The sequence below is a fragment of the Gekko japonicus genome, unplaced genomic scaffold (genome assembly GCF_001447785.1).
Source record: "Gekko japonicus isolate JY-2015 unplaced genomic scaffold, Gekko_japonicus_V1.1 scaffold223, whole genome shotgun sequence".
Lineage (NCBI taxonomy): Eukaryota > Metazoa > Chordata > Lepidosauria > Squamata > Gekkonidae > Gekko > Gekko japonicus.
Window position 1 is genome coordinate 1255388 of NW_015175977.1, and position 20985 is coordinate 1276372.

The window sequence follows — 20985 nt, forward strand, 5'->3', positions numbered from 1 at the left end:
TTATGTTATTTACCTCCATACCAAGTACAGCTTCAGCTGCCTGTTTCCACAGATTAAACTGCTATTGAAGGGACAGGCTGGCAACCATACTTCCTTCTAGGTGACACTGAGAGGGGTGTCACATATTACAGAAGAGGTTTGGGGAGGAAAGGACCATTTCCCCATCTTCAAAGCTGGTGGTTAGCTTCCTACAAACCATGAGAGACTATAATCACAGATCTCTGAGGTCATGTTTGCTTAAGTTCTGGATGATTTAACATGAGAAAGATGGTAATGTTGTCAAGGGAAGCAGTACCATTATCCTGTCTTTGAGAAACTGGTATCTTTCTCGAAGGTCCTGAAGTTCAAGCTGAGTTACATAATGTTCAGTCATGTTCATGCCTTTAATTTCAATTTTGTCCAGCAGCACACTGTGACTAAATACTTCTTCTTTAAGTAACTACAGAACACAAACAAAGGGTTGACAGTTTGACTCATACAAGAGTAAATGGAACTGACAGTTATACATTTTAGTCTATGTTGAATTTTATACTAGTTTCTTCACAAATGAGTTTATCAAGCATATACCTAACATGGGAATAAGGCAAACTGGTATAATAATCAGAGAGCTGGGATTGGCTGCAGCTCCTAGTAAAACGCATCTTGATGGCAAAGCTCCATTTGATTTGTTCAATTATTTCCTCTCAATAGAAGCTTCCCTCTGATCCTGATCATCACTGATGAGATGTGTGAATAATGTACACTGCAATCCTAGTTTCATTTACTGTGCACTAAATCTCACTGAAGTAACTGGGACTCATTTCTGAGTTAGCCAGTTAGTCATGCGAAAAAAGAACAAATATTTTATCTCAGTGAGCCTGATTTCTTAACATTTGGATCAATATAGATGTCAATGTAAAATCATCTGTTCAATTCAGAAAGGAAATTAATTTTCACTGACAGTCAGAGCATTAAAGGATGTTACAAATATAACCCAAAGTAATGTAATCCAAATCATTTATATACAGTGCACTTAGCTGAGTAAATATGTGTGGTTAATTGAAGTCAAAATATAAGCTATAGCTTAATGCTTTTATGTAACCCAAACATTTACATTCTACCTTTCACTTTAGAAAAAAAACTTTCAGCTGTAGTTTACTTTGCACTAGTGAATATCAATGAAGCAGAGAGTAACCTGTGCATAACAGTCTATATCATGATGTGCAGAGTTTATCAAAATGGCATGACTCTGTATTTCTGGAAGGCACAACTCTCCTATGTTAAAAAGATACTGCTTAGGATGTGAATTTAGAATGTATTTAATCAAAATCCAAACAAAATATGCCCTCATATAAACCTAAAATTCAAAAATAATCTGATCAAAATTTCTTCTAATTTTTAGATCCAAATAAAGCAGTTCAGATCTTCCTAACAACATCATATTTGTGACTACACTTTACTGTTAGTTTCAGTATCTCCCCGCTCCAACTTTTCATTTCCCAGTAATGGAAAAAATAGGGAAGAGACAGTGAGTAGACAAACAGTACCATGGTAAACAAAGCGATCCCCTTCTAAGCCCATTTACTTCAATAGACTTTGAAGAATGTAACTTTGTACGAGATGGAACTGGGAGTCACTCACCAGATATGTACCTGAACATTCAGTCCCTGTTTGTGACTTTGTGCTACACAGCATTTCCCTTTATATGCTTGGCTCAATCGGTTGGATCCTGAAGATTTCCACTGATGGAAAGCATTCCTCAGGAACATATGGAATGGACTACTGGAGACGTGCTCATTCAGAGAGATTGATCTATTTTTGTACAAAAACAGATCATGGGGAAAAAAATCCCTACTCTACCTTGATGTGTAAAGTGTTATTGTTCAGCACTCTCTGTTCTTCCAATTGGGTCCTGAAATGTGAATTTTAATTGCTCCTAGGATGTCTTTGCTTACAAGCTTCAATGGTGAGTGGGAGGATTCCTTTAGTACTATGCCTGAAAATTCCATTCCAACTGAAGGGGGGGGGGGCCTAAAGTTTGGAATGTGTACCACAGAAACTAAAGATGTACAATTTTGTATTTTTTCCATTTAAGTTTTGTGCACTGTCAGAAAAGTCACAGTCATCCTGCTTATTTTCTTTGCCAAATTTCCTGTTTTTATTTATTTACACGTGAAGAAAGAAAAAGCCGGGGTGGGGTGGGGGAGGGACGCAAACAATATGTAATTAAACCAAATACATGCTGTGCATAACAACATACATGGAGGCAAAAAGCATAAGCTGTAACATTCTTAGAAGCTAAAGTTCCTGCAGTTTACAAATTGAGACAAAGTAGAACAGTAAACATAGCTCCTGCAATTTACAAATTACGGCAGGGTAGATCAGTAAACGTTTACGAAGACTCTGGAATGTTACTTCGTTACGAAAAAACACTTCTTCAGAAGCACAATGCTGCAAGAAAGATGTAAGCATGTATAATTTAAACATTATTTTCATGATAGACTGGACAACAATATGATAAAGTATTTATATAATAAAAAAATTTTTTGGGAGTACCACAAAATGGTTGTCTTATTTCTTGTCTTTTTACATACTTCTCACTATAAGATCCTATACAAAGGTTATCTAGAAAGAAAGCAGACATAAATAGAGTGAGCACCTGAATATAAGCCAAAAGCTCAATAAAAATATTTCAAAGAGCATAGCATAGTATATCATATTGTTGTCCAGTCTATCATGAAAATGATGTTTAAATTATACATGCTTACATCTTTTTTGCAGCATTGTGCTTCTGAAGAAGTTTTTTTCCGAAACGAAGTAACATTCCAGAGTCTTCGTAAACGTTTACTGATCTACCCTGCCTTAATTTGTAAATTGCAGGAGCTATGTTTACTGTTCTACTTTGTCTCAATTTGTAAACTGCAGGAACTTTAGCTTCTAAGAATGTTACAGCTTATGCTTTTTGCCTCCATGTATGTTGTTATGCACAGCATGTATTTGGTTTAATTACATATTGTTTGCGTCCTTCCCCCACCCCCACCCCAGCTTTTTCTTTCTTCACTGGTTCCAGCTGGGCAGTCTCCTTGCTTTTTATTTATTTACACTGCAGATGCCATTTTTAATCTAATATGCTATTATAGTGCCATTTATATATAACTAATGCAAGACAAGTGTCAATTTTAGTCCTCATATTATTTTATTAATTAATATGGCAAGGCAAAAGGATGTAGAGAAGCCACAACAGACACCTGAGCCTTTCAACTAAACCACAGTTGTCACAAAATTTGGCAACATCCCTAACTGAAAATGGTGTCAATGTAATTTGAATACAATAACGACTCCAGACATGTGACACAAGCATCTTAAAGTATCGGAAAATGTTTAACAAACACGATGAGCGTCCTGAAAAATTGTTCGATCCAGCCACTCCCATTTTACAAACAGTTTATGAAAATAATGAAATAGTCCCTGTTGTGAGTGCGCACACTATTATAAGTTTTCTGAGGTCGGATTTTGCACAAACCTTAGCTTTGCTGAGTGAAGCATTCTTTTCCCTCAGTTCAGCACTCTGCCTGTCAGAAGCATTCATGACTGCTTCCACTTTGTCCATCCAGCTAGTAAACTGTCGAACATCATCCTGATAACTTGTCCATTTGGACAGTGCTCCTTCCAGCTGGCTGCAATTTATACAAATATTAGCTATATATATTAACAAAGTTTATATAAATAAATATATAAATAATTTCTTTAAAAGGTTTATAAGCCCCACCCACCAACAGAGCAAATAACACTTCCCAGGGTCAGGAAAACAGCATGGGGGGGTGGGAAGGCTGAAGCCCATACTAGGTCCCTCTGACACCTGGGAAATGAGTTCCTAGCAGGTGGTGTCTTGTTTGGCTTAAAATGCCTGAAGACAGAAAGCATGAGATGAACATAGACTATGCACCAAACAATACTGCAGCATTCAACAGATACAGCCCAAAAACTGAGTAGCAGCCTGATTATTTTAAGTGAGTTGTTCCTTAATTGTTCCTTATGCAGATGGAATTGTAGTTAACCCACATGTATTTCATAAGTTCCCCTTTAGCAGCCACATATCCTTTTACCTTTTACAATGTATACAAGCAGACAAAAGGGAAGACCAGGTCTCCTTAAGCGTTTTTAACTGCTGTTCAATGACAGACACTCCTTCTACAGAGGTATTTTGTAAAACAGATTCTCCTCTTGTCAGCACCATTTTCATCTGGATTTCTTTCTCCTGTTTTATTGAAAACAATCCCTGTAAAATAAACAGATCCTGTTTTCATGCTTTACACGCACTCTTTCACAAATAGAGGAAGACATTACCAAATGGGAATAATATACCCCAACCTAACCACCATACCATCGAAGCTCAGAATATCATCTGAAAAAGTGAGCTCTGACACATGAAAGCTCATACTTTCATGTCTTTAAAATGCCCCTAGACTCCTGTTTTATTCAGAAAAATAGTCAAGAAGGTTAGAAGCAACAGCATGCTTCTGCTATTATACAAAACAACATAAAATAAATTAGTCTCCTAGACATCAGTCCAGTCACTCTGGGAGTGAATTATGGCAACAGAAGTGAATTCTGTGGGTAGAGGAGTCACTTTTTGCAATCCTACACACAGGAGCAAACTGCATGTAACACAAAAATGTATGTAACTTTCACCTGAAACAGGTTTTCAAGGAAAAGGCAAGTGTGAGTAAAGAAGTATGTGTGTGTGTGGGGGGGGTGTACAACATTTTATTCATTCATAATTCCAGTTTATATACTGCCCTTCTCTGAGTTCACAGAGCTCAAGGCAGTTAACAACATAATATTGTACAATTTAAAATCCTAGGAATTAAAATAGCTAAAACAACATCAGATGGCACCAAAACAAGTTTACAATTTGCACTGCTGTCTCGCAATAAGCGAGAGAAAGAAGGGTGGGGGAGGGGAAGGGAAGAGAGTGCTAGATACGATGGTACCCATTGCTGTCCTCAACCAAAAGCCTGGCAGAACATCTCTGCCTTGCACACCCTGTGGAACTGCACAAGGTCCTGCAGGGCACAGATGTTATTTGGCAGAGAGTTGCACCAGGTAGGAGCCAGGGCTGAAGATGCCCTGGCTCAGGTCGAGGACAGCTGGATGCCTTTAGGGCTAGGGATCACCAGTAAGTTGTTCTCAGCAGAGCGTAAAGCTCTTTGGGGGACATACCAGAGGAGGTGGTCCCAAAGATACTTGGGTCCCAAACCGCTTAAGGCCTCAAAGGCCATACCAAAACCTTGAACCTGACCTGGGATTCCACCAGGAGCCAGTGCAGCTGGCAAAGAACAGTGTGCTTCCATGGCGTTCCCATCAGAATCTGCACTGCTGCAGTTGGAGTTTCCGGATCAGTCTCAAGGGCAGGCCAGTATAGAGCGAGTAACAGTAATCCAATCTGGAATTGACCCTTGCATGGATTACTGTGGCTAGGTCAGGGTGAGACAGGAAAGGGGCTAGTTGCCTTGCCTGGCACAGCTGCTAAAATGCCAGCTTGGCAACGTTCGTGATCTAGACCTCCACAGATAAGGAGGTATCCAAGACCACACCCAAACTCTTGATGGCTTGTGCCAGTATTAGAGGCGCACCATCAAGAGTGGGAAGTTGGGACCCTAATCCTGAATCCCACCCACCCAGCCACAGAACCTTCATCTTAGTTGGATGTGGTTTCAGATGGCTCTTCCTCAGCCATCCCACCACGGCATCCAGCCCCTTAGCTAGATTTTGTGGGGCGCTGTCTGGGCGGCCATCCATTAACAGATACAGCTGGGTGTCATCAGCATACTGTTGACACCCCAGCCCGAAACTCTGTGCCAACTTGGCACACTGTGTTGACTTTACCAACACTATTAACCTTCTGAATGTTTTGTCTTCTGAAAGAATTGTTGATTGGTGCCTTGCTCAACAATGATGTTGAGAACTGTATGTAAAGGGTTTGTGCTAGGCTTGCCAAGTCCCCCTGGGGGGCGGGGAAAAGGCCTGTTCCCCGCCACCGGCGGATCGGGCCCCAGGGGGAACTCCACCCCCACGTGCACGTCACCTGGAAGTGACGCGGGTACGCCGGCCATGCTGGGGGCGGGGCCACGGTCATCTGAGGGAAAACTCTATGGTTTCAGACGACGGCCGGGAGTCCCCCGCTCCAGTATGTTTCTGACTTGGCAACCCTAGTTTGTGCCCACTGTGGATTAATATCTTGCCCGAGGAAGGCTTTGAAACAGATGTTTATCTGGAAGCATGTTGTGCTAAATGCTCACCCATTTGAGGCTTTTATTCACTAATCTGCAATAAAGAAGTGCTTTGTTATTTGTTCCTCCACTTGAAGCTTCAGTTCTCCTGCTGCTACAAAGAGTTAAATACTTGCCCATTTGAGGTCTTTGTCTGCTTATCTGTGATAAAAAAGTGTTTGTTGTGTTCATCCATTTGAGGCTTTAGTTTTCCTGCTACGGTAAAGAATACATACCTGATGGTGAGTAGCTTTCCAGCAAGGGAAGCCTTAGCATTACTGTCAAATGAAATCTCATGAGTTAATATGTTTCCTATTAAATAACCAAAGTAAAGCTGTTTTGTGTCCTCATTTACCTACCTCCAGCTTTGCCATCCTACTGTCAAGGACACTTTTGTCTGCTGTGGGATGGCAATAAGATTCTAGCATCTGAATTGCATCTGTCATCCAGTCCTGAAGTTCTTTAAGACCATGAGAGAACTGTTGGTGTTCTGCTACAATCCTGTCCATTCTTGAGACCTTTTCCTTAAATTCAGATAGATGTTAACATTAACAGTTACTCAAATAATCCATTATTCCACTACAGTTGACATAGTGACATCTCAGAAGACAAAATTCCAGTGAGACAATTGGCGAAAATTTAGAAAAGTTTTTTTCCTTCTACATCATTGATTGGGATATACCTATCCATTGCAACTTTGTGTTTAGAAATGGAAACGTATTATTTGTACTCATGACAGAAATGTATGTCTTTCCTGTTGCACCTACTCTGTTGCACCTACTCTGCAAGTGGGCATTGGGGATATGCTACAGCTATCATGTGAACAATTTCTTTTTTAATTGAGTGTCTATACTAGAAGCGTCAAACTCATTTGTTATGAGCGCCAGATCTGACATAAGTGTCACTTTGTGTGCCATAAAACGTAATGGCAGCTACCAGAGATAGAAACTGCATAAAGGATAGCAGCTGGTAAACTGGGAGGGAGGTGCTGAGGAAAACCCACATAGGCGGACTGGAGAGGCAGCAGTGCAGTGCTGGGCAGATGCTCCCATGATGCTTGACCGCTGCAGATGAGGTTGTTCTGCTGTGCTGAAGCCACAATGCAGAGGCTCCGTCCACTCCCTCCCAGCACTCCTTCCCTTGCATCAGTTGCTTGTGGGCCTCATATGAGCCCTGGATGGGCCGGTTCTGGCCCCCCGGCCTTATGCTTGACACCCCTGGTCTATACATTTCATGAGTTACAAAATACACTGGATGTACAAGCAGATGCTAATGATGAAGCATCTGGCATTTTAATACTCTGTTATGTGTTATCTCCCATTCTTGTAGAATACCACATTTGGCTAACTAATTGATGACTAACCATAAGAACCTTTGTCAACATTAGCAGCACATACTTCTCTTGGATGATGCCCTTGATTTCATCAGTGAATTCAGAAGCCTACAGTGTTTCTTCTCTACAACATTAAACTCAACAGGTAATAGTATAGTTCCACTTTCCTCTAAAACTCTTAATATGGCTTTTTTGCCAAGGCAGGTTTTTATGACCATTATTGACACTTATACACACCACTATTAAGTGTGAATAGCTATGGCCTTGTCCATTCCTTCCATAATCTCATGGTACACTTTTACACTGGCTAAGACATTGCCTAAGAAATGGTTGCTTTCCTGCATGTAGATTTTTGAAAGTAACCTTGCTAAAAAATTTTTTGCCTTTGCTTCTGTTAACATCCATACTTTTACAACCTTGATAGCAGACCATACACAAATAGAACTGCAGTCTTTCATAAAGTGGACATTCACCTTTTCCCCTTAAGTTAGCAGCATAAACGCACACAGAGGTGAGTGCATTACCTTTGTTACATTGCTCAGAGCAAGATATTGAGAAGATAGCTGAGATACTCTGTGTATGAAGTTTTTGCTGGCAGCTTGTTCTTCCCAAAGCTGCTGAGCTTTTTCTTTAAGCCTGATGAGCTGAGGCTCATGACACCTTATTTCCTCAAGGACAGACTGTAAAGCATAAGCATGTTTCTGTTACGTGTAGATGCAAGCAATAAAGAAGGCAAGCAGCAAGGAAATTAAAAGGATAGCCAACAGAAGAGTTCAGTTAATAGACTTAGACACACACAGCAGGCCTTCCAGATGATCAGTTCACAGTGTGGTAAATGTGTAATTGTCACCCATTTATTAGGAGAGGCAATTCAGCCATCTTTCCTAAAGGGACATTACATTTTTCCAATCTGTGTGAGAATCCAATCATTCTTCTTCCACTTTTTCACTATCACCTCTGTTATTATTATACACGTTGCAAAAATATGATTAATGCGTGTCATTGACATCTATGAAATAGTGGGTTAGAGCCAACACTATATTTCTTTTGGCATGAAGACTTCTGCCTCCAGAGTGTGCAACTTTTGCATCTCCCCCATTCATGCTGCAGCCCCAAATCCCATTTCAGGGCCTATTCTGGGCTGCCACAGGAGGATGGAGCTGCAAAAGTTGTGCTTCGGGGGCAGAATTCCTGTACCTGTGGAAATGTACCATTGGATCCACTTGTCTCTACGACATCACCATTGATTTTTTTAAAAAACGTCCCCTTCCCGACCATTTGCTAAATGTTGTTCTGATAATTACTAATGTTTTAATGACTAACAGCACATCTTAAACAGGTCCATCAGAATTCTCAGTTCTATTCAATAGGGCTTACTCCCTTGGAAGTGTCCTTAGGACTGCACTGTGAGAGTCCCAGATGTACAACCCTAGTGTGGAAGCAGTCGTGTAGCTGTTGTCTTTGTCATTGAAGTGGTGAACAACATGCAGGTAACCCTCTTCCCCCACATTTAGTTGAGAGATGTACAGTCCCTTCTCCAGGTTAAGCACACATCCGTTCCCAGTCAAAGACTGAACTAGACATTGTGCTACTGTCTTTCAACAGGGATTTTGCCAAACGAAGAACAAAATGCTATCTGGCTGTGCTTTGAAATTGAATTGATCATCTGAATATCTAGAACAAAATGCTATCTGGCTGTGCTTTGAGATTGATCATCTGAATATTCAGGGTATGAGATAAGGAAATGATGACCCAAAGGTCTGAGAGGACTGAAGCTTTAGAACTATAAACATGCATATCCATCATAATAACCTGTAGTTTCTGCTGTTCTCTTTTTTTGGCTGGAAGGTCATGCAGGCGATTACTACTTTCTTGCACCATTTTCCTGGTTTCAGTTAGCCAGTCCTGAAGAGGTTCAGTACTGGCTTCAAAGTCTTTCATCTGAACCTCTAAATTCTAGAAAACACATGAAAAACACATAATAGTGTTTACATTACTACAGCAATGTTTAATAGAAAACAGGGGAATAGTGTAGAGTATAAAAACTATTTTGTCATTACTGATGATCGTGGGTTGAATTTAATCATGTATTTATAAGTATACCCTGTCTAGAAGAGTTGCCCACAAATGTACATATTTAAGTCTTGTTCATGCTAAATATTCTACATGCATCAGGGGAAAGCATGCAAACCAGGGCTTACCCCCAGAACACAATGAAATCTCAGCTGCTTAGGCAAAAGGCTTGAATTGCAATTAAATGCAATCATTCCTGTAAGCACTGTAGGCTTTTAAAAAATAATAATAATAGTATGCTATATATACTTTGTATAACAATCACTGTACCTCTGTATCACCAAATGAAAAAAGAAAGGTTTATCCCTTATATTTTAGATGTACCCTTCAAAACATTAATGTTATTTTACTTGTTATTTTAGTCCAAAGAACGGAAACATGTTTCTTAGTCCTGTAAATATGCCAAAATCCAAAAAGGAACAGTAACATAAAATGTTAGGTCCAATGGAAAATCATGAGGATGCAAGCTAGCATTTAAATTTCATAGAATTCTCTCTTGGATTTAATGTAGGAGGGGGAGGGAGGGAGGGAGGGGGAGAGGAAGAAAGAAGATGAGGATGGAGCAGATGTTGCTCGTAGTGGGCATGGTAGCTACACAGCCTATTGTATGTCCCCCCCCCTTTTTTTGGTGACTCTTAACGGTATACTTAGATGGTAAAGGAACAGTTCACAGTTTGCACAAGTATACTGGGACAAACAAACAAGAGTCATTCTCCTTTCAAAAACATAAAACCCATGCTGACATTCACATTCATCTCTGCTACTAATCAGAACTTATATGTCCCTTGTGAGTAAATTAGTTTTCACCCAAACTAGGCTTTTACAACAAAATAGAAAAAACACCAAATTTTCTTGTGCTTTCATAGAGCCAGTATAGTGTAGCGGTTAAGTTGCCAGAGTAGGACCTGGAAAAGCCAGGATGTAAGCCGTGTTTGACTGTGAAGGTTATTAGGTGACCTTGAGCCACTCCCATGCTCTCAACCTAACCCACTTTATGGGGCTGTTGTGGGGATAAAAGGGAGGAGGTTAGTATTATATAGTGGTGCAACAGCAAGCACACTACTTCCTTTAACGGTTTATTTTCAACACCACTGAGAAACCCAGAGATGGCAACTTGGCTTGAAGGGAACATTACAACAATACTTCATACTTCCTGTTCCTGTTCACCTGGGCATAAAACTGTCCTGCCTTGTTTTGAATACATTATGTAGGCCCATCACACCCTGGCTGTGTCCCCCCTATTCTTCCACAAAACCTGCTTACACTGAGTCCTTCTGTATTAGCACCTTACAGAGATTGTATATGGCAGGGAGAACAATGTTCATGACCCTAAGCATCTCTGAAGAAAGAGGAGATAAAAATGTGATAGATAATGTTATATTAAATACAATCTAAACCTGCATAAATTGAAATTGCAAGGAAAAGTTTCTGTTTAACCCTTTTCTTTTCTGGTTGATGTCATACCTTCAAAACTGATTCCTTCTGGTGCAGGGTGGAGATAAATTTTTTCCAGTCCTCTTTAGCTGTAGCAACTTTAGCTTGAATAGATTTAGCTTTTTCTTTAATCAGAATAGAATTTAACAGCTCTCCTTTGGATACCACCATGTTTAATTTATGCTGACCATTTTCAGTTTCAGCTAAGAATTCCTAACCCAAAAGAGAACACACCCCAATAGTCACAAAGCTGCATGAAAAGTACAATGTTATATCTAGTTTAAAAAGGCACCAGATTGGGGGCCTATTCCCCCATTTTATCCATGGCAGGATTACACCAGTGCTCTGAGCTACCTTCTCTGCTCATGAAAGAAGTAATCAATTGAACAGTAGTGATTACTACACTAAACCAGAAACATATAACAAATGTTCTAATAAAAAATAACAAATAATTTAAAAGCGTGAAAAGATGAACTACACTATATTGTAAAGCAACATCTAGCTTCAATCACAACACTCATTTTCTTAACAGGAAGAAACCGTAGTATCTTCCTTTTCATAGGTTTCTTGCAAACAAATGACAAACACCTACGGTAGGTCTCTTGCAAACAAAGAACAGATAAAAGTTTGTGTAATTTACTGTTAGTCCCATTTCAAACCCTTCATTATCTCAAGAGTCCTGACATACATTATGGTAGCCAAGAACCTTCAACATTCTTACATACTGTTAAAAGCTCTTTGCTGAGAATCACACACTGGGATATGGTTTCAGTTTCAAATTTTAAGTACAACTGTAACACAGAAAGTTGTTCAAAAAAAAAAAGGTACCTAATTGTATTTTATTTGTGTTTTGAAAGCACTTCATTTACATGGCTGGAGTTACCTGTATTTTCTGCAAGTTGGCTGCAGCTTCGTTGACACTTTGAGGCACGTCAAAACATTTGGCAGTAGTGATTTTTGAACTGACCAGCCATTGCTGGAAATCCCTGAAAACTGTTCGGAATCTCTGCTGTAAGGCCTGCTCTTTACTCTGGCAACCCTTCGAAGCTTGTAGACAAAGACTTTAGAGTGCCATGCCAATTGAATGAAAACATGGATTGAAATTATGTTAGAATTAGACGGCCATTTCCCCCCCAGTGGGACACACAATTTAACAGAACTATATTCATATAACAAAACTGGACAGTGCTGTCATTGGTTGCATCAGAATATAACGAAAGTATCTGTACTGAATCTGTTACTGAAAGAGTCTTGAGGGGATAACTTAGATCAGAGGTGTTGCTCATTTGTTACATGGGCTGGATCTGACATAAAGGTGAATTTGTCAGGCTGGGCCATGTGTGCCATAAAACGTAATGCCAGATACTGAAGATGTAAACTTTATGAAGGACAGCAGCTAGTAAGTTACAAGTTGGTGTGTACTCACTGCAAGGTCCAATGGGCTGGGGGAGGTGCAGAGGAAAACCCGCATGGATGGACTGGAGAACCAGTGGTGCAGTGCTGGGCAGATGCCCCCACGCTGCCGGGGGAGGCAAACCCTTTTCCCTGCCCGATCCCACTGTAAATGCTGTGAGCCTGGGCTCCAGGGTAAAAACGTGAAGCAGCTTGGTACTGTGAGCTCCCCCAAGCCACCATGGAAGGGGACTAGGAAGACAAATTGAACTAACCCCCACTGCCTGCAGAAGCAGGAGTGGTGGTGATAGGGGTGTGCACAAAAAAAAGAAGATATTTTTCGGGTTCAGGTAAACCAAGCCTGAAAAATATCAGTATATACCGATATTCCTGAATCCCAATATCGATAAGATATTGGGGTTTGGGAAAAATTGGTACTGCCAAATATATTCGGCCATTATACTCTATGGGGAAAGTTCAAATAGAGTATAAGGGCACTGAAGCCTTTCCTTCCCCAGCACCCTACCTCTGCTCAGTGTCACTTCCCACAGATCAGTTGGGGGGGTGAAACTGACCAGAGGAAGCAGCTGGGTGGCTGAGGAAGGGAAGACCCAGGAGGGAGGCATTTTAAATGCCCCTCTCCCTTCCCCAGCCTGCCTGCCTCCCCAAATCTAAGGGCACTGAAGCCTTTCCTTCCCCAGAGCCCTACCTCTGCTCAGTGTCACTTCCCGCAGATCAGCTGGGGGGTGAAACTGACCAGAGGAAGCAGCTGGGTGGCTGAGGAAGGGAAGACCCAGGAGGGAGGCATGTTTAAATGCCCCTCTCCCTTCCCCAGCCTGCCTGCCTCCCCAAATCTGCTTCCCCACGTGCCCTGCAGCTGTGGGGTGCCTGGGTAAGCCGAGGGAAGGCAATTTAAAATGCGGGGAGCATGGGAAAGCTGCGAGGAAGCAAAGGGAAGGCAGTTTGAACTGCCTTCCATCCAAGCCTTGGCTTCCCCAAGCACCCTGCAGCCACGGGGTACCTGGGGAAGCTGAGGGAAGGCAGTTTAAACTCCCTTCCCTCCCAGGATTGGTTTCATCAGGCTCCCTATGGCTGCGGGGTATCTGGGGAAGCAAAGGGAAAGCAGTTTAAACTGCCTTCCCTCCAACCCTTGGCTTTCCCAGGCACCCCAAGACTGCAGGGATCCTGGTGAAGCTGAGGGAAGGCAGTTTAAACAGCCTTCCCTCCCAGGATCAGCTTCCCCAAGCATCCCAGTGGCTGCCAGTGCCTGGGGAAGGGAAGGCAGAGCTGGTCAGTTCCAATCAACTGAAACTGACCATTGCCTTCCATCCCCAAATCAGGGCCCTGAATAAAAGCCGAAAAGCCCAAAGGTGTCTCAGAGCGGCTTACAAACTCCTTTCCCTTCCCCACCCCACAACAGACACCCTGTGAGTTAGGTGGGGCTGAGAGAGCTCTTGACAGAGACTGCTCTTTTTCAAGAACAGCTCTTATCAGAGCTACAGCTTGCCCAAGGCCATCCAGCCAGGTGCAAGTGGAGGAGTAGGGAACCAAACTCGGTTCTCCCAGATTAGAGTCTGCGCACTTAACCACTACACCAAACAGGCAAAAAGATTGGCTTTTATTCGGGAACACCTTATCAGCAGCTGTATCAAATTAGAGAATCTGATTCAGCTTAACTAATATCTGAAAAATACCAATAAGGTATTTTTCAGGTATTTTTTTCAGTTTGGCAAAGCCGAATGCACACCCCTAGTGGTGACCCAGGTCCGAGGCCACATGTACGGTAGGACCCAGATGAAGCAAAACCCAATAAACCAGAGATGGCCTTGTAGCAGTGGCTGCCGCCAGCTAAGTCCGCCAGGCAATCCACGGTGGAGCAATGCTGGCGGGTTCAAGACAGAGATTGTCAGCAAGCTATGCCATTCACATGAGATGGCACCCCGGGCCTTATGTTTTGACACCCCTGACTTAGATCTTGGTACTGTTTGAACATTCTAAATTACTATGGCAATTAAAATTCAAAGAACAACAATTTCATGTTGAATTCACACAAACACACATATATATCGATAGTGCTAGTTATTAATTATATACAATTGAAACTTACCTGTTGTATTCCTTAATTAACTGTGATACCTTCTCAGAATAGGTACTCAAATCTTTGGAGAACCTACAGAGATCATTTAACTGAATCTTGATATCATCACTCAAAGGTTCAGCCTTTGTTAGCATGTCCAGCATTTCCTGGTTGAAAGAAAATACCCTTACAATATAATATACTTCTGCCTATAGTTCTTCAGAAAGTATTACAGTGCGTGTGATACTTTGTTCCCTTGATAGCATTCCCTTGGATTGGATCCTACACACAGGCTTTTTAATCTTACACTTCCTGCTGGGGTTACTGAAATCCTGCTCCAGAAATTGGTGGAGCCTCTTCCTTTTACAGCTTGCATCAGTGGATAAGGGAGAAAGCAGTGATTTTACTTTGTCAGAGGTTAAAATGGGTATACATATACCTACAATGAGCCATGAATAGTATTTATATGCAGCCTGTTCAGAGATCTGTTTGGGTGCCTCATAAAACAAAATAAGGTAAAATAATTAAAATTAACAACTGCAGCCAACAAAATCCAGAGGACAGCCTAAATGATCCTTATAACAGCCCTCATGCTAGCAGCAGATTGAAAAAAGAATAAAAAGATCAAACCTCTAGCGAAAAAATCTGCTTTAAAAGGAATGTTTTGGACTGACGCATTAAAGACAGTAGGGCTGGCACCAGGCAGGGCTGCCAACCCCCTGATGGGGGTGGGGTCCCCCTGATTTTGGGGCCCTCAATTCACTACCAGCCAGCTGGCCAGCAGGGAAAGCCCTGTCCCCAAAGAGCCCTGCTGTGCCCGATGCAATGACATTAGGGCTGCCAAGCCGCGGCGGGGGATCCGCACGTCTTCACAGGATCCCTCTGGTGACGGCGGCGCAACGCGTATCGCTGTCCCTCGTGGCAGGGATCCTGTGAAGACGTACGGATACCCCGCCGCGGCTTGGCAGCCCTAAATGACATCATTGCACAATTAACAAATACCTCCCCCTCCACACCCGCAGTGACCGCTGTTCCCCACCCAGAAGATGACAAAAAACCTCCAGGATCCCTGGCCAAACCAGCCTGGAGAAAAATTGCTTACTAAGCCCAAAGTGGCAATCAGTATTTCCCTGGGTGTGTAAGAAAGGGCCACAAGAAGTAAGCCCTGAGGCAACCCTTCCTGCCTGCCCTCTCATGATCTGCCTAACTTCACACAATCAGCATTGCTGTCAGGTGGCCATCTAGCCTCTGTTTGAAAACCTCCAAAGAAGGAGAGCCCACCACCTCCAGAGGAAGCCTGTTCCACTGAGGAACCACTCTGTCAGATGCTGTTGCTTATTGCATTGCACCTGACAGCAGGCTACATGAGAATATTTTAGTGCTAGACTCCCATCTAATCCATGAGTAAATTCTGATAAATAATACATGTAATGCACATTTTGCACAGTCTATTCTGTATCATGCAGAATCATGTAGGATTTCATGATGCTTCCACTAACCGGGGTGAAATTAGCACAAGAATCCTGCAGGACTTCCTCACTCCCCCACTCCCAGCAGCCACTTCTGTCCCAAGGAAAGTTATTCCCAGTGTCATGGGACCAGCATAGAGCAAAACCAGACTGGGAGGCTACAGCTTGGAGGGGGAGAGAGTGAAATTGCTCTCTTCATCTTCTTCTGTCAGAAAAGTTCCACTCACAGAAGAGTGAGGAGGGAGAAATTTTGTCTTTCCCCTGCTTCTCACTGCAGCATCCTAACCCATGCAGCTATTTCTTCATAGAGGTCCCAGGACCGTAGGAAATGGCTGCTGCAGGGAGCAGAAAGTGAGGAAGACCTTCAGCTATTAGTGCTTTTGATGAGAGACTGCAGGACACAACCCATAACTAAACATATGATGGATCTATTACAACTATTTTGAGTCCCCTTGGCCCCAAATTCAAGAAAGTATGCAACTACCCAACTATGAGGGTGAGAAAATGTTTTGTTCTGTTCCTTTAAATTTATTCTGACTGACAAAGGCAAAAAATGTTGCAAAGAAACTTCTAACTCAAGGTCTGTAGCAGATACTTGCTACTTAAATCCATTGAGACAAAGTAATTTCCCCGAAATGAAACAAAAATCACTTTGTGAGTGAATTGTTCCTGTTTAAGACAGTCTCTGCTGTGATTATATTTAGCAGTATCTTGGAAAACAAAGAAAATCATTAAACAAAAGCTTCACAGAGTCAGCTCAGAGGCCCCCCCCAAGTACTATGTTACAAAGACTGAAAAGTTTAATACAACCATGTGTGTGCACGCAGGAGGCCATGAAGTCACAGTGACTGGCTTCTTACTTTTTAAACATGAAGTAGTGCCAATTCTTTCAATGTTTTTCTATCCTCTGTTAACAGTACATACTGAAAGTTCAAGCTTACCAAGGACAGTATGTTACATTCTCTTGTTTGCAAGCAGCTAGTCTCTTCCTGACTTTACTGATTAAAACAGGGAGGAATCACTAGAAAAACACCAAAACGCAAACAAAACTGGTTTACCTTTTCTCGGTGCCAGCATTCCACAATTTCTTTGTCTGTGTGCTTACTATCCAGTGGGGTCAGTCCTTCGGACCAGGTTGTAAGAAGACTGCTGAAACGCTGCAGGGCCTCTTCCAACTGAGAAGTCTGAGTAGCAAATTCCTGCTCTGACAAGGCCATTTGGCTAACCAGCTCCTCCAAGCCATTCCGAGTTTGGAATACACTCTCTTCCCACTGCTTCCAGTCAGATTGGAGGGCCTGCATTTCGCAGTCTATTTGTTTGCACCCCTGAACAGTTGTGTTCCTCTTCACCGTAGGAGCCAGTGTCTGAACTCTGCTTAGGCGGCTCTCACCAGTCTGTCTGGAATCTATCAGCTCCTGCAATGGAACATTGCCATAGTAACTGAAAGGGCTGTGATTCACTTTAGCTGGATAATGGCACACTTCCTACAAACGGTTGATGGCATTCTCCAGAGCATTTACAGTGACTGCTAACTGAGTGACTAGCAACTAGGATATAGTTTCATCAAAAATATTATCTGAACACTGGTTTCATACTAAATGTAAGTACAACGTTAAAAGAAATATGCAGACAAAAACGCTATGCAGAAAATAGAAGTAATAGAGTGAAGTTACAGAGAATTTCAGAAACTCTTAAGTGGAAAACAAACACATTTACAAAAAAAATGCAAACAAGCTAGATTTGATTAAACTTTGCATGGCATGTGGACTCGAGAGAAGTATCAGCTTGTTGATAAAAAGTCAGCAACGGGCAATGTAGAAATGGTACTTTGCAATGCTGTCTCACATTTAATATCACGTTTCCTGTGGGAAGAAGCATTTTACTAGGTGTCTTGTTTTGGGTATGATATGTAAAGGTGATATGATATATACAGTTGCAACAAATTATGAAGTGGCAAACTGCCAGGGGCACACATGATTCTTTTTTGTGTATCTGCACTACCCAGTTCTACCAGATTTATTGTACATGGCTCACAATTAACACTGTGAGCCAAGGAATCTTTTTTTAAAAATTTCAAATACCTGCAATTAAAATTTTAATTAGCATATATATGCTTGCAACTGAATGTAATGGGTCATGTAAAATTAAAAAGTGTGTCCTTATTCTTAATCATTCTCTGTCTTAATACATACTGTTAATTGCTAATAAAGCAACTGCCGTAAAGTTTCTCACTTTTATTTTGGCCAGTTTTTTCTGTATGGCTGATGAATCCCCTGAGGCATCTGACCAGCGGTGAAGCTCTTCTTTTGCTGAATGAAGCCAATCTGTAAATTCATGCACTGCATCAAGATACAGTAAATGATCCTTGACAATGTCTTCTACTTTTCTCATTTTTTCCTGTAAATCATAGAGAACGTTGTCAATGAGATGGCTGAGCAACCACAATCTAAGACTTGGGTGTCAGTTCACTGGATGTTTTCTTGGCCTATGCCCAAGGTAATACTCTTCAAATTTATCACCCAGGGAGCCCTCTTATTACCAATTGTCCTTTTTTGAATTAGTTTGTTGAACAGGTTGGTTGCTCTGAAGTTTCAGGCTCACTTGGGCACTATTCACTTCCTGGATGCTTAACATTTTGGCTTTTGATCCAGGTATGGCTCTGAGGCTTATTTACAATTCTCCTTGAAAAAATTAAAAAACAGGCTATAGAAGGTTTTAAAAAAATAATACGGTCCAGACCTGATGGTCTAATTAACTTGGTTCCCCCCAAAAAAAATTGGGGGGAGGAACTGATACTTTATTTATATAAATTGTATGCATATTTCCAGTTAAAAGGGCTGCAATCTAACTCTTGGGTAGCTGAAAACCTGAGAAGTACTTTTAAACCAGGGTAGGATCTGCAAAAGGTTTCATTTTATCAACCAGTTTCACTGCTGCTGAATACTGATTACAAAATTCTTAAATCAGTTTTAGCAAAATGGTTGAACAATATTCTAGAGAACTTTACAAGAATAGCTCAAATAGGCTTTTCAAAAGAACAGCAATCCAGCCCTCACCTGGATAGCCCAGGCATAGCCAATCTTGTCAGATCTCAGAAGCTAAGCAGGGCCAACCCTGGCAAGTATTTGTATGGGAGACCTCCAGAGAATACTGGCTGGGAGGCCAGAGGCAGGCTATCAAGCCACTTCTTTGAATGACCTCTGTGTCCCAGCAGGAGTTACCAGAGGTCACTATGACTCCCAGGCATGAACATGTGCATGCGCACACATGTGTACACACACACTCTGCAAAAATACCAAAAAAAAGTCAGCAATCCTGGAATATTAGAAGATTAATGTAGTTAATCTGGTCATGTTATATTTTATGTTTTTGACAAAAATGCTCATGACAAAAAACATTTGACATAATGACCTGGACAAATCTTCATTAAATTTGATTTTGGAACAAATTATGTATAAACCTTCTAAAACTACAGTATTGTTGAACTGGTGATCATTCATTGCAGTTTGAACTACTCTCTGGAGTAGACAAGAATGTTCTCTTTCTCCTTTTTTTTTGGCCCCCCGAAGGTGATTTTTTAAATTGCATTTTTCTATAAACTACGAAAAAAGGGAAGGGGAAATTACAACTAAGGGAGAAAGGAAAGAAAACCACTAAAAACCCAAGTATAGGAGATCATTACAACAGCTTGTATCAGCGTTAGTCTAAAATGCTATAGTTACATTGAACATGGTCGTTTAAGCTATATTATTTATCTTTATAACAATAATTTCACTGTTTAAAGAGAAACACAAGAGCATCACCAATTAATAAAATTATACAGCACAATTCAGAGTTCTTCAGCCATTTTTAAAAATCTTTTCTATTCCTCAATTGATAACCGCATTTGGGGGCTGCTGCCCCCTTCTCAGAAGCAGAGTCCTCATCGGAAGTAGCAGTAGAAGAAACAGTTCCATCACTAGGTTTACTGTCCTCGCCTTCTTTGGCGTCCTCACCCAACTCTCCCAGTTGCAGTCTCAGTCAGAAACGCATGCGCTTTAGAAACAGAGTCATATTTTTTCTTTTTTGTCCTAAAGTTTGAAAAGGACACCTTCAGGAACCAACCATCTATAATGAATGCTGTTTGTTTGTAAGAACATAATCAAGTCTTTATATTTCTTCCTCTTCTTCCTTATTTCAAATGGGATGTCTTTTAGGATCTTGATGATATTGCCTCCAATTTTCAGGGGTACTCCTGATGTTGCTTTCAAAATTTGGTCCCTCACATGTCTCTTCTTTGAGAATCTTACCACTATCTCTCCAGGCAGATTATTCTATTAATGTATACAGAACAGGCTCTATAGACCACATCCATTTCGCTTATAAGATATTCTGCTTTTAAATCTGCAATTGGAGCCAGTGCATCACTCAGTATTTGTTTTAGAGTCTCGTCTTTAGCCTCAGGGACTCCTTGAAATCGGAGAACAAAGTTAGCTTTCTCCATTTGTATCTGCAAAAGCTGAGATTCATCTGAAACTTGCTTCTTTTTTAGCAACTGCACCCTTTTGTTCACCTTTTTAGATTTGGCATCCATTTCCTTCACCTTCTCAGCTGTTTGCTCCAACATTTTTGTAGTTTCATTCAATTGGAGCTGCTGAGCTGCAAACGTCTGGTTTAATACTGTCAACTGTTGATTGATATCCATCATCTGGTCCAGTAGAGGGCACAAAGAGTCCGCTAACAGCTTAGAAAACTCGGTGGTATCTTCTGGTCAAGGGCTCATACTTCCAGGTGGTTTAAGTTTCGCTTGCTTTTCTTTCTCCGTTTTCCTCAGCGCCATATTTGCAGATTGTTTACTTTTAAGAGAACTTGCTGAAGTCTTTGCAATTTGCCCAAATGCTTATTGGCACTCTAGTGTATTCCTCAAAACAGATTTCAATGCTTTTACTTCAGCTCTCCCTTGAAAAATCGCTACTT

General features: G+C 41.4%; 1 protein-coding gene across 1 annotated transcript in view; it reads right to left on the reverse strand.

Annotated features, from left to right (window-relative positions):
* Window positions 1-20985, reverse strand: part of SYNE1 (spectrin repeat containing, nuclear envelope 1) — a 436861-nt gene that overhangs the window by 247060 nt on the left and 168816 nt on the right. The window contains exons 51-61 of the mRNA XM_015426162.1: window positions 18262-18426; window positions 17088-17444; window positions 14591-14727; window positions 11975-12152; window positions 11122-11304; window positions 9397-9540; window positions 8109-8264; window positions 6611-6775; window positions 4086-4258; window positions 3503-3656; window positions 296-439 (exon numbers count right to left, since the gene is read on the reverse strand). Of these exons, the coding sequence (XP_015281648.1) occupies window positions 296-439; window positions 3503-3656; window positions 4086-4258; window positions 6611-6775; window positions 8109-8264; window positions 9397-9540; window positions 11122-11304; window positions 11975-12152; window positions 14591-14727; window positions 17088-17444; window positions 18262-18426 (1956 nt within the window). The remainder of the gene's footprint in view (window positions 1-295; window positions 440-3502; window positions 3657-4085; window positions 4259-6610; window positions 6776-8108; window positions 8265-9396; window positions 9541-11121; window positions 11305-11974; window positions 12153-14590; window positions 14728-17087; window positions 17445-18261; window positions 18427-20985) is intronic.